The sequence below is a fragment of the Botrytis byssoidea genome (genome assembly GCF_014898295.1).
Source record: "Botrytis byssoidea strain MUCL 94 chromosome Unknown BBYS_031, whole genome shotgun sequence".
Classification (NCBI taxonomy): domain Eukaryota; kingdom Fungi; phylum Ascomycota; class Leotiomycetes; order Helotiales; family Sclerotiniaceae; genus Botrytis; species Botrytis byssoidea.
The window spans coordinates 148519-162256 of NW_024065872.1; the positions used below are offsets into that span (position 1 = coordinate 148519).

Here is a 13738-nt window from a genome sequence, read left to right on the forward strand (position 1 = left end):
ATTATCTATATTATTTAAAATTTATAGGGATATTTTTGCTATACTATATATATCAAAATTAATATATAAAATGAAATTAGAATTTCATTACACTTCTATTTATAAGATTATTTTAAAGCTTTTTAAGATTATAATTATATTAGAAACTAAAGCTTTTATATAAGGATATAAATCTAAAGATTTAGAAAAAACTCTAAAATTTAAAAAAAGGAAAAAAGTTTATTTAAAATATTTAAATTTTATTAGAGAGGAGAGGAATAATATATTTTTATAATTACTTTCTATTATTATTAAAATTAAAATATATTAAGAAAATAAAGTATTTAAAAAAAACTAAAAAAAAAGCTAAATTTCAAATAAAAACTAAAAGAAAACTAAAAAAAAAATAAAAGGAAATTGAAACAAAAAAGAGAATATTATAGAGAAAGATTAATTATCAGATTATATATAATACAAAAAGGAGATTAAAAAGACTCTAAAATCAATAAAATCTTTAATTAAAAGAAATAAAAAGTTTCCCAAAACTTTTTTTATTATAAATTTAATATTAATAAAGATTATAGAGCTTTTTAATACTATAAAGACTAATAATTCAAAGAAAAAGAAAAAAAAGATCATATTACAATCTAATAAAAAGCAAGTACTACAAGTTCCATTGAAATTTAAAATCTAAAGATTTTATTATATTTTTAGATAGTATCATATCTTATCATTTATTAATTAAATTACTAGCTCTTTATTTTATAAATTAGAATTATTATTAATTTTTAAAGTGATTCAAAATGGGTGATCAAGATCGTGCATATAGCAGGGACGTGCACGTAGTAGGGAAATCGGTTAATTTGGATAACCACAATGGTATAGGTTCATATTCATACTTAAAATTAAATTCTATTTACATTAACCTTGTAACTTTGCGTACTCGCCAAGAAAGCTTCACGAGGTATGGATTCTCGAGGTATTTACACTTCGGCTGAAATATAATACATAGGAAAGTTGACCTTCGATCTACCTCAAAACATTAGAGATCACTGACCGCACTTTCTTCAATGCATATGAATTCATTTCTCATTTCTTTTCAACCAACCAACCACATAGTCTAATCCTCGCATGCAACCCTATATTAAGACCCGGAAAAGTTCTCTACCGGGTACTACATGTACCCTAGAACACCGACATTAAGACGTGTGCCCCGCATTGCGGGGATGCGTGGGAGTGACATTATTCCCTGTATTTGCCAAAGCTTTTAAATGAAATGGACATGTCCTTATCCGATACTATGTTTATACCGCCAGCATGGATGATCAATTAGGAAGAATTTGTCTAGTACCGGTTCATTTACGGGCGACCCCCATTCATCTGAACTTTAATATCACTACGAGTATAAAATAAAGAGATGCTCGAAGCTTTTGCCTATGAATATCCAGAAGAAGTTTCATTAATAAGTTTCGACGTTCAACATGTTTTCACCATCACTTCTCCTCGCTTATTCCTCCTTAATTCTCCCCACGCTATGTTCTCCCACTCACAATAAAAATGGCCTAATAGTCCAAACAACAAGTGGTGAACTTCACGGCTTCATAAACCAAACCACACCACAAGTTCGTCAATTTCTAGGAGTACCATACGCCAAACCTCCTATCGGAAACTTGCGATTTGCAGCACCACAAACGAAAATTAAAGGATCATCAATCAATGCTACCAGGCTCCCTCCTTCATGCATGCAACTTGCCAGTAATAGTTCGACAATATATACAAATGTTGTACCTCAATTTTTAATTAATGGAGGACAAAGTGAAGATTGTTTGTATTTGAGTATTTGGACTCCTGCTACACCGACAAATCAAAGTCTTCCCGTGTTTGTTTATATACCCGGAGGTGGATTTATAAGTGGTGGACAAGATTCCTTATACAAGATTCCAGATCAATGGGTTCAAAAAACTCAATCCCATATTGTGGTTGTGATGAAGTGAGATTTTCATACTCTTCTCATTCCGCTGATTTATATACTAATTGTATCCCAAAAGTTACCGTGTAAATGTTTTCGGATTTCCAAATGCAAAGGCTATTACGGAGGATCGAAACCCTGGTTTACTTGATCAAAGGAAAGCGTATGTTTAATCAACTCTTCTCCCATTATTCACTGACTAACAAATCTCAGTGTCGAGTGGGTTCACGAAAATATTGCCTCCTTTAATGGAGATCCTGATCGAATGACACTTTGGGGTCAATCAGCTGGTGGCGCATCCGTAGATAGTTACGGTTATGCATACCCAAATGATCCTATAGTAAAAGGTTTAATCGTCGATTCTGGCTCTGCATATCTTCTCGGTAGTACCGATGCTCCTCAAGCAAATTTCACTTCTCTCGCTGGAATGGTCGGATGTAAAGATCTTGCGCCAGAAGCAGAAATTGGATGTATGAGAAATGTTTCAGCTAATGCAATTGAAAATGCTTTGAGTGCGTATGTGAATAGTGGCGCTACTCCTAAGCTTGCATTTACACCTTTTCCGGATAATGTTACCGCTTTCTCCAACCCTGCGGATAGAGCTAAGAAAGGACTTGTTGCAAAATTGGTAGGGATTTCTCTTTTTTATAGTCTGATTGTAGAATTGAGAAAACAGAGCTAATTAATGTTTTTGTACAGCCAATAATTATAGGATCCAACACAAACGAAGGAGCTGGTTTTGTATCCTTCTCTGAAGATGGTCCTGGTGAGGCAGTATTGTATGCAACAACCCAAAGTATAATCGCTTGTCCTGTCGCACAAGAAGTCAGGTATGTTACTACTACTTTTGATATCACCTATCACCCACTTAGAATATTCTAACGTAAATTCGACATAAAGAGCTCGAGAAAATGTAGGCTTAACAACATACCGATACCAATACACTGGTAACTTTACCAACATTTCCCCACTACCTTGGATGGGCGCTTATCACAGCTGTATGTTATTTCTCCCCGATTTATTTCACTTTATCGTTTCAATCCTCTTTCCCACTAACAAATTCAGCCGAACTCCCTCTTCTCTTCGACACACACTTTTTATACCGTGGTAATTCCACTCCATATGAATACGAAGTTGCGAACACAATGCAAGCATTATGGCTTTCGTTTGCAAATGATCCACAGAAAGCACCATCGACAAATGAAATAACTTGGCCTGTTTATGACAGTGAGCAGGATAGTATGCTTTTGTTTGCAGAAGGTGATGTAAAGACTCAATTTGTGAGTGGGGAGAGAATTGATGGAAATTGTACTTTTTGAGAAGAGGGAAGACGAGGATGAAGAAAATGAGGGTTGTTTTGATGGAATTGAATGGAATTGGGTGAAATTGGATAAAATTGAATGAACTTGAGCGGAGTCATCTCATGGAAATCTGTATGATTATCAGATAGTTTGGGATGATGTTAATTTATGATTATGTGGATGTATACTTTGGATAAAAAATTACATATCTTCAATGTACAAAAGAAAATCCAAGAATTAATCATACAAGTGGCACTAGTGGCACATTGCAAAGTAATAATATCAAGTCAGGTTCATGAAATTTTATTTCCTGTGTATGCTCATAAACATAATTTCCTCCAATGATTAACTATATACATCTCGCTCAACGACATTATCATACATAATACCCGTGCAGACGATGCTGCTTCCCAAACGCCAATATATGCATGCATTACTTAAATCCACTCATTTATCATCCACTGCTCTTTCCCCCTTTTGTTCATATCATATTGACATATACTCATTCACCCTTCTCCTACTATTCAATCATCCCTAGTATCAAGCTAAGCGAAAACTTAAGCGTTCATAATCTCAGGTTTGTTTTCATGAGCAGCAGCTCCTCCAGGAGCAGTCTCAGGGAACATTCTCTCATCATGTTCCAACATTGGTCGTCCAGCCATTTCACTCTTCTTGATATCCTTTCCACCCTTGGTCAAGAACATACGATCAGTATCAACACCATTGACACCTTCAGCACCAAGAGACTTGGGATCCCAGCTAGCGGATGTCAATGGGTTAACGTGAAGAACGTACATGGTATCAATTTCCTCCAAAGATCGATCCTTGGTCTCGATGACGAAGAAGAATACAATCCAGAAGAGAGCAAAGAGAGAACCAGCGAAAACAAGACCATAGTAATAATCGATATCGTTGGTGATGAAAGTGGTGAAGAAAGAGATGAGGAAGTTGAAGAGCCAGTTGGATGCGGTAGCGAGAGCCATACAGGAAGCTCTGTAACGGGCTGGGTATAATTCTCCGACAATAGCCCAAACCAATGGTCCCCAAGTGGTAGCGAATCCAACAATGTAGATACAAGTGAAACAGATGAGAACGGCACCAGGTGCTTTAGCATCGGCTTTTCCTTGAATATTGAAGTGACCGACGAAGGAGTAGATCAACATACAGATGAACATCTCAGCTGCACCAACCATGAGAGCCTTCCTACGACCACAGTTCTTAACAATCCAGAGACCACCAATCGTAGCGACAACGTTGACAGATCCAAGAATGATAGATGTAACATAAGAATCGGAGATACCACCAGACTTGAAAATGGTAGTACCGTAGTAGAAGAAGAAGTTGGCACCAGTCAATTGTTGACCAGCTTGAAGAACCATTCCGAGAAGTGTACGGTACAACATTCTTGGTCCAGTGAAAATTTCGTACCATGGGTGATCACCACCTTCTCTCTCGGCTGCAAGCTTAGTTTCGATTTCGAGAATTTCGGCATCGATGAGTGGGGAGTAAGGGTCGACACCGTTAAGGAGAGCCATATTTTTACGAGCTTCATCTTCACGTCCAATACGGTATGCGAAACGAGGGGACTCAGGCATGAAGAGAACAGCGGTACCGAGGATAATGGCCCAGAGTGCGGAAAGACCGTTAGGAATACGCCATTGAGCACTGTTGGTGTAGGTCGAGTGAGTTCCGTAGTTGATCTATTTGATATTAGTAAATTGTCGTTTCCTTCTGAAGAGATTTGACTTACCATATAAGCAGTCCAGATACCAAGAGTAATCAACAATTGATAACTGGAAACGACGGCACCACGAATATTCTTAGGCACAGACTCAGATTGGTACATAGGAACACTAGTACTCAAAGCACCAATACCCAAACCAGCAGTGAATCTTCCCATAGCGAATTGAACCCAGTGAGTAGTAGAAGTAATTTCGATAATAACACCAATAATGTAAAAGAATGCGGAACTGGAGATGGTGTAACGACGACCGATTTTATCGCAGAGGTAAGAAGATGCAAGACATCCAACGAGAGTACCGGCACAGAGAATAGCGACAATGGTTCCTTGACGAACAGCAGAGAGTTCGCCATTTTCACCGAATCGAGCTAAGAAATCGGACATTTGTACGAAACCTTGAGACTTTATTAGAATTTTATTACTTCTGTACTATATTGGAGTGAAAACAAACCTGAAATTTGACCAGATTCATAACCGAACATGAAACCACCAATAGATGCGATAGCACCAAGAGTAATGGCCAATTTAGTAGCTGGAAGATCATCAAGTGCTTCTTCAGGAGAAATATCATGATGCTCTGGTGCAGAACCATTCAAGGATCTAGCGACACGAGGAGTATCGGCTGGTGTGTGTGCTGCTGGTGTTCCCTCTGCACTGCTGAGGTGTTTGTCAGAGATAACAGCTGACTCTGTAGTTTCCTTCTTCTTATTGAACAACCCCATGATTGCGATTCAGCAAACTTCTTGTAGAGGGAAGTTAAATTATTGATCAACAACTTATCTCAAAGGCACAATCGTATAGCCCCAGATGGAATGAGAAGTTGAAGAGTTAAAGACGCGGAGAATGGAGAGAGGGGGATATGGGGATGATGATGATTTTATATAAAAACAAACAATCGGAAATGGCAACAGATGTGAGTGGAGCACGACTCCGTCAAAATATCTTATTAGGGGGCCCCGAGGTGATGCCTCCATGATTTAGCCCACATTCCCATCATTTTGTCATGCGGACCAGATAGAGATTGGAAGAATGACTCTAGCCCCCAAATTGGGGAAGCTAGTCAAAGAGGTCTCAAGACATTACAAGATTTTTCTTTAAGATGGAGAATGTTACCAAAAGAATGTTCGGTGGTGGGTGGAGTGAAGAAAATAGAGACCTAGTCAAAGTGTTCAAGATTAGCCATAGCTCCCCGTCCCGCTAGTCAGCACATTGTCAGTGGTCACGACAGAGTAGGGTATTGCTTGTACAGCATTGGATTTTTTTGGAATTTAGGAAAATAGACGATTGCAGACCGTGATTGGTATGATGGCCAACATGGCCGAGAGCCAAATAGTTTGAATATGGAATCCGACCAATATGAAGAAAATCGGGTCCATCTTAAAGTGACGACCGCGATAGCACCGAAGACTAAAGAAAGGAGCGTTTAATCCCTTGTTGTGGGATGTTTTGTGAAATTATGAAATCTGATTGACGTATGTTTGATTCATGTTCATACCTACGTGGCACTTTGATCCTAGATAATCTGTTTCGTATGGTTGTTGAAGCATAATGAAGAATTTCCTCACATATCATGACTTTTGAAATGCCGTCTGAGATATCAACACACAGATATGAGGTCGGAGCATTATGATGATTTGCCGTTTTCACTTAACCTCTTTTGGACTAGATATGTCGATTAAGTGGATATTGAGGCTCAAGGCTTGTCCTTTCGAATACCATGATCCTCACTTCACTTGGAACGGCTTAATTCCTGGACCCATAAAAACCAGTAAAGCCTATGAAAATTGAGGGAAAAAAAACAAGGTTCCACGAGTTTGCGGCGGGAACGAAGCGGCAGTCAAGAAAGGTAAAGCCAAGCATCTATGATCCGACAAGCGAGTGAAAAAAAAGATTAGATTTGCATGGCATAAGGATCTTGAATTGGCGCCCGTCATACAAGACTGCATCCAAGAGTGCATCAAGACTACATCCAAGACTGCATCCAAGACTGCACCTTTTGAGAAGGCTGCGTGTCATGCGTATATCGCGTGTTTCTTGATATTGTTTTGGTTTCTAGAGCCGAGCGGATAAAGAGGATAGAGTACCTACCTAGTAGTTTCAAAGAAGAATCCGGTTATTGTGTTTTTCCCGATTAGCCATATAATTCTTTTCTCTTATCAGTACCCCCCGAGGACTAACCGATTGAGTCGCTCATCTATTTCCCAGAATAGTACAAGATATCAATCAAAAAAATAAGGCGAACTTCAATTTTTTGAATTGTTTGGTGAAACCCACATCAAAAAGGTCATATTTCGGTTTTATTTCAACGACAACCCATTCAAAACTCCACCTCGTGGATATTCTCTCGGCCATACTCTCATGTCGAAAGATCAATCATGTAACGCATAAACATCTTACCAGTATGAAATCTCCAGATACTACACGGATACATACGTAATAATCATCAAGGAATGTATGAAATTTGGCCGAAATGTGTTGTTCGATGGAATTCTTTTCTTCTTTTTGTGGTACCACGACGACAAATGTACCACATCGTCGCCCATGGGACCTCCTCATTTTCTCCCAACTTTGGTTACTTTTACCCATGGGACACGAGAAATGGAGTACCGGTATGCAGTTTGGGGTGTACACTGTACTCCGTACAATCTGGATTCTCGGGGCCCCCCCTTTTTTGATACTTTTGATGTAGATGGTGCCGTTATGCCGGTGAGTGGTAGTGAGTGGTAGTGGACGACAATGACGATATACATTTCAGGGTTTTGCTTCAAAGTTGATGAATGAGGAAATTCTCGGAATCACCCCACCGATGAATAATTTATATCACGTGAGATCTTCAAAACTCGAGTCATGTTTTTTGTGAAAACTTTTTCCATTTTTGTCTCCTTCGCGTGTTTATTCGCAAATGCATCTGGAAAATTTATTCAGATGGAACTTTATACCTAGGTGCTTAGGTAGTCAAAGAGTCTTAAGATCGAAGGACTATCTTCGGTCATCCTGTCTCGGTCCCGTACACTTTGTTTGAAATATGGTCCCAAGCTCACCAAGCTCTACGACGTCGAGGACGTTTATGTATAAGAGAAACAGACCTTGGTTGATAATTAGCGAAAATTATTAATGATTGAATAATTTCTTTCAAATGCATATAAAATGATATCTCGAAAGATGATAGAAATAAAGACATGATGGGATGTTTCCATAATGAAAGATATTTACTTTATCAGTGGTTGAATTTTTGTAGAATTCAATTACTGATATCACAGTGATCAAACCTGACTGGCGTGTTCTTCTCTTATGAAGAGCCAAGCCAACAAAGCCACACACTATTGCCCTGACTATCAATCCTTAGTTACCGTTCAAATTCCATGCTAAGATCATTAAATCGTTCTAGAAAACACCAAGAGTCTGGTTTCTTGGACCCTTGGAAGTTGGCGGTGAGTTTTAGATTTACATGACTTCTTGGAGTTTTTGTATACTTTGGTGAGTATTCGTCTGAATTTTCAAGATCGAAGTCATATCACGAATAGTAAAGGAAAATAATGAAGAATTTTAACTGGCATAGAATGTCTACTAGAAATGTTGAGTCATTGATTGCGATTTATATTAAATTTTCAGTAAAGTCTACGCCAAAATCATTGTCATCAGTATCAGTATCATCATCTTCTTCTTCTTCTTTTTCTTTTTCTCTATTGTCTTTCTTTATTGCATCCTCGACACTAGTATCTATGGGTTCTTTACCATCATAACAAATAATCATTATGTCTCTTTCACATTGTTGTATACGTTCTCTAGCTTAATAGGATATTCGGTATAATTTATCAATTTCGAGAAATGGACGACTGACTTCCGATGTTATAATCTTTAAAAAGGGGTCGAATAAGTTTGAATATAACGGTCCTTTTCTCCAACCATACACCGTAGTTTCGGCATTAAATATGTCAATCGGTCTGATATTTCGTATCTTTATGGACTTTTTTATATAAAGGCCCCACTCGGAATGTATAAGTGAAGCTAATAAGGGTTATCAACCAAGCTTAAAAATATATAAACGACTACTTTTTTGTCTATTTTATTAAAGTAAAGTTTTCAATTGCCAGTCTTCTATTGTAGGATACTGTAGTCTTTCAACAAGGAAATAAGCTTGTCGAAAATGGGGAAACTGAACAAGTCAGCAAGGGGATGAATACACCTCCAGGCTACAAGAGTGAAGATACATTATTTTTTAACGATAGATATTATCTTTTAATCCAGATTGTATCAAAAGCTCTATATATCTTTACGCATTTAGAAATGAATCATGTTATCTTATATTGTAGTTGGAAGATGGTATTGAATAGATAAGGAAAATGTGTTGTGATAATTTTGTATTGATCGTTCTTGCCTACAACCGAATCGATGTCAAGGTGTTTATTTACACCTTGAATTATCTCACTCTTCCTATTCGTGTCATACCGTAATTAAACACTCCATCCTGAATGTCAATATTCGCAAGATAAAAACAATTATGGGTTCAGAGGTTGGATCTATTGAGATCTTCGTTGATTTCTTCTCGTTTTACTCGTTCTGCATTTTATAGACTCGATGTATTACTCTTCAATTGAATGATGTTCCATTACCCGGTTCTTCATCAGTACCCTCTATATCAACTGGGGTTTTAATAGCTACTTGTTTATCATTTGGATCATTACCAGTTGGACCATTACCAGTTGAACTTCCACTTTCATCAATTGAGCTTCCATCATTGAAATCTCCATCATTTGAGCCTTCACCAGTTGAGCCTACATCAAAATACCGCCATCAGGTAGATTTTCATTCCCCGAATCCTCATTAACGACACCCTCATCATCCGGTCCTCATCATCCGGCCCTCGATTGCTTGAACCTCAATTATCTGGTACCCGGTCAAATAATCACCCCATATCTGGACCATACTACAAACTACCAGATGGATCCAACCCTGAAGTACATTACATTGACGTCAAAACGTTGCAAACTATTTCTCCACGTCCTGTCTGAAATTCGTCAGTTCTTGGATATCATGCCTCTGATATATTTACTGTCATTGGAAAGGTGCAGGGTAGTCGACTTTTATATTTTGCTCGTCAATCTGTAAATACTGATTCTGTATAAAATGTAGAAAGATTAGAGAGATCAAAAATACGAGCTTAAGAATTAATAATAAATTATGGTCCATGTCGAAGAATTAGCGAAGTTGAAAAGGGGCAATGTATTTTTATGGTAGTAATTATCATCTGTAGAAATCGGCAGTAATAGACTACGGGATTCGGAAGAATTTAGTATCAAATTTAGATGTTAATACGTCACAGGTCTCATCGAAAGTTATAATAGCGGCATTTTTCTGAAAGATGCCAAGAAAAAGAGAATGAAAGGAGTAGAAATATGAGCCTCAGTCAATCCACCTCATTATACTCAATATATAAGGAACCGGCAGTTCAAAATAACATAGTAGATGGTAGATAATTGGCAACGTAACCTTTCATGTGGCGGAGTCTTTTGGATCAGGTAGCTAGCTCCAGACGTTCAGATTTTCTATCTCTGTTTGATGAGGTACTACATGCCATGTAAGAGTCTCGTCTACTGAATATCAAAGAGGCCGAAAAGTATTGAAAATTGACAGCGAGAATAACATCTGAATCGATGATGAAAGAACATGTCCGATCCGATAAGTCTCACTATTGACAGTAAAAGTTAAAGATAATTTAGATGATAAAAATGCGATCTAAATATGCCACCTGGAATCAAAGTAGAAAATAGAAATAAATCATTATGATTATATGACACCAAAGCCGCGGTCAATTTAGTCACCTCACCATCCTTTCTATCATAGACCATTTCCTTCATTTTCATTCAAGATGTATGAGATAGTGAGAGTAACAGGATCTCTTATATATCCAAAGCTTTGAGATCTTCCGTTTGAGAAAGAGTATCAACAAGTACCTAAGCAATATCACATGTTGAAAAGCACTCCACTTTCCCCTCACATTCACCACATAAAATACCCTTCCCAGAAATTACCATCAATCAGCAGCCCTATTTCCACTACCAGAAAATTACCATTAATTAGCAGCCATCATAAAAGAACACTATACAATCATTAACTTTCAAAGATTCGCATGGAGAGGAAAAAGTAGAAATTTTGAGACAGACTAGCATGGAGCGATGTTTATTCACCAAACTGAAGAACGAAGAACGCAAGACACAAATGGCATCCAAAACAAAATGATTTCAAAGACAGCAGTACTTATTTTATTATAGTATATTAATGTACAAAGAATTATATATAATCGCCAAAAATCATACCACAACATTCATTAACCTCCTCCCACCAATCGCAACAATTGTTATACAAAACAATCAAATCTTTTTCAAACCCAAAGACTTCTTAACCAGCTTGGTACATTGCCAAAGCAGCCACATGTGGGTTGACATTTGACAAGTTAAAAGCAGTATAAGTTTGATTGGTATCCGTCAAAGCCAAAAACATAGTACCATTGATAGCTGGATCACCCTCATAAGTTGAAACATCCGGTTGAATAGTCATAGCATAATTAACACCATTTGCTGATGAAACATTCATGAGAGGTGAATATGTAACGTTTAATTGGGAAACCCACATTGCCCATGATGGTGTACCAGCGCTGGTTGAAGTGACGTAAGAGTTATTTGGTCCAACAGCTTGACCGGGGTTATCCCATTGAAGGTAAACCTCACGTCCTGGGTATGAAAGAGGAATAGATCGGTTTTGAGAAATGGATGCTGAACAATCAAATCCAGTAACATTGTTACCAACACATGAATCGATTGGTGCTAGCTTTGAATCACTTGGTGCAGCAGGGCCGAATCCTGCAGTTTCGTTAAAGCCAGTTTGTGTAGCATTACGACGAGCAATGTTTGGTTGGTTAAGAATGGTAAGTTGTGGGAAGTTTTGCCAAACAAGACGCTTGGAATCGGCTGGACATGAAGAAATATATGGTGCAAGAAGAGTCCACGCCCATGATTGCGGAATACCAGTTTCAAACCAAACTGGCATAGGGAAGAGACCAGCAAATTGACGGAAGATCATTTGTTGACGAGCTTCAGTTGCAATTGATTGATCAAGAAGTTGTGCAACTTCACGTGAATCAAGATGAGCTTGGAAACCCCATACTCCAGATTCTCCATATCTAGTAAGCTTTTGAGTAAAGTCAAATGCTTCAGTAACGGTAGTGAAAGGATAATTGTATGTGCATTGTGGTGTTGCTCCCCCCGGTCCTCCAAGTAAATTGGAAAGCAAGGTAGCATGACCAGCTTCTTGATCGGCCATAAATTCGATGAGGAATCTATCACTAGGTGTGAGACCAGCAGCTGTGAATTCTTCCTCGGAGAATGTAGCAAGAATATTATGGAAGAGATCGAGTTCAATCCACTCTTGATAAAGACCTAAAAGAATTGATTGATAATCGAAATCGGATTGGACACGATAGACTGGTTCAGTGCCATTGGTTCCAAGTCCACCAGCTGGTTGGTATGGAACTGGTTGTGGCTCGTGAAGTGTACCATCGGGTACATATGTTGTTTCTGCTTTTCTAGCTGGCAGAATTGGTACCTCACTGGCTAATGCGATAGTACTCAAAGCTCCAGTGGTTGTAGGTGTACCACTGTATGGGCCATGACTTGTGACACCAGTAACTTCAGGGCTGACAACTGGTGGAACTGGAGCAGTGGCACCTGGAATTTCTGATGCTGGAATTCCAGCGACTGAAGCGACTGATGAAACTGCTGCGCTGTTTACAGATGGCTGTTGATTGTAGGAATAGACTCCGAATGGTGAGGCAGAACCGGAAGGTTCTAGAGAGCCTGTAGCAGCTTGGATTTGTCCATCACTAATTTGACTAATGGAAGCTGGGACAGCTGCGACTGCTGCAATGAAGCTAGCGGTGATGCCTGCCTGATAAAACATTTTTAAAAGTTCAATGTAAATGAACAAGTAAAAGGCAAGAAATTGTTGCTTGAATAAGACAAAAATTGAATGAAAACAAGTGATTGATATAGATATTCAATTGCCACGGGAAAGCTAAGGAGGAGGTTCATGACGCTTGTCATAGAAAGCTCTTGTGGAACTATGAAGTAATGAAAAATAACAAATATACCCTTAGCTTGTCGAAATTATAACTGTTGATTGGTTCAAGAAAAGTAATTTTCATAAATCGTGGAAATAATATCAAATCCACATTGTCATCCTTTACGTCAACACATTAAATGGAGAAAAGCTGGAGAAAGCGGTTTGGTACATGCGGTAGTACGCAACCGGTGGGAAGGTCTAGTATCGGTATCGGCATCTAAATCTTGGTTATGGTAAAGACCTTAAAATATGGAAATGCATCGGGATTAAAGATTGTGTATTAATGATTCGATTGATCGATTGATCGATTGATCGGTTGATTGGTTGATTGATGAAGGAGAATTACTCCGCCCTTTGACAGTCAAGGGGGCAATTGATTGATTGACTGATTGACTGGTTGCGCCAGGAACCAGGAACGATCAAAGAAGCCTTTCGAGGAGTAAATGTTCCGGCTATATGAAATATTAGCAAAGATTCAGTCGTTCAAAATTTTAATATCAAAATTGGAGGGAGATGGAAATTCGCATCAAGTTGTGTGAGTATTGGGAAAGCTACTATTGTCCATTGTGTATGAAGAAAGCTACCATACCCTTATTCTCTATGAAGAAAGCCAAGAAAATTAGAATTCAC

The 13738-nt window shown here is 38.2% G+C and overlaps 3 protein-coding genes across 3 annotated transcripts; 1 reads left to right on the plus strand and 2 right to left on the minus strand.

Annotated features, from left to right (window-relative positions):
* The first annotated feature begins 1356 nt into the window (after window positions 1-1356).
* Window positions 1357-3491, plus strand: EAE97_010851 (uncharacterized protein). The gene is made up of 6 exons (XM_038881366.1): window positions 1357-1969; window positions 2028-2111; window positions 2162-2576; window positions 2648-2778; window positions 2849-2946; window positions 3014-3491. Exons 1-6 carry the CDS (start codon window positions 1461-1463, stop codon window positions 3265-3267), a joined length of 1491 nt encoding a protein of 496 aa, XP_038727756.1. The 5' UTR covers window positions 1357-1460; the 3' UTR covers window positions 3268-3491.
* A 45-nt stretch (window positions 3492-3536) lies between these two features.
* On the minus strand, window positions 3537-5869 carry EAE97_010852 (uncharacterized protein). Its single transcript, XM_038881367.1, has 3 exons — window positions 5442-5869; window positions 5000-5385; window positions 3537-4949 (listed from the first exon to the last, which is right to left on the minus strand). The coding sequence occupies exons 1-3, from the start codon at window positions 5710-5712 to the stop codon at window positions 3807-3809; spliced, it is 1800 nt and encodes a 599-aa protein (XP_038727757.1). The 5' UTR covers window positions 5713-5869; the 3' UTR covers window positions 3537-3806.
* Window positions 5870-11389: 5520 nt separating this feature from the next.
* On the minus strand, window positions 11390-12946 carry EAE97_010853 (uncharacterized protein; the record flags this gene model as incomplete). Its single annotated transcript, XM_038881368.1, has 1 exon — window positions 11390-12946. One exon carries the CDS (start codon window positions 12944-12946, stop codon window positions 11390-11392), a length of 1557 nt encoding a protein of 518 aa, XP_038727758.1.
* Window positions 12947-13738: the final 792 nt, after the last annotated feature.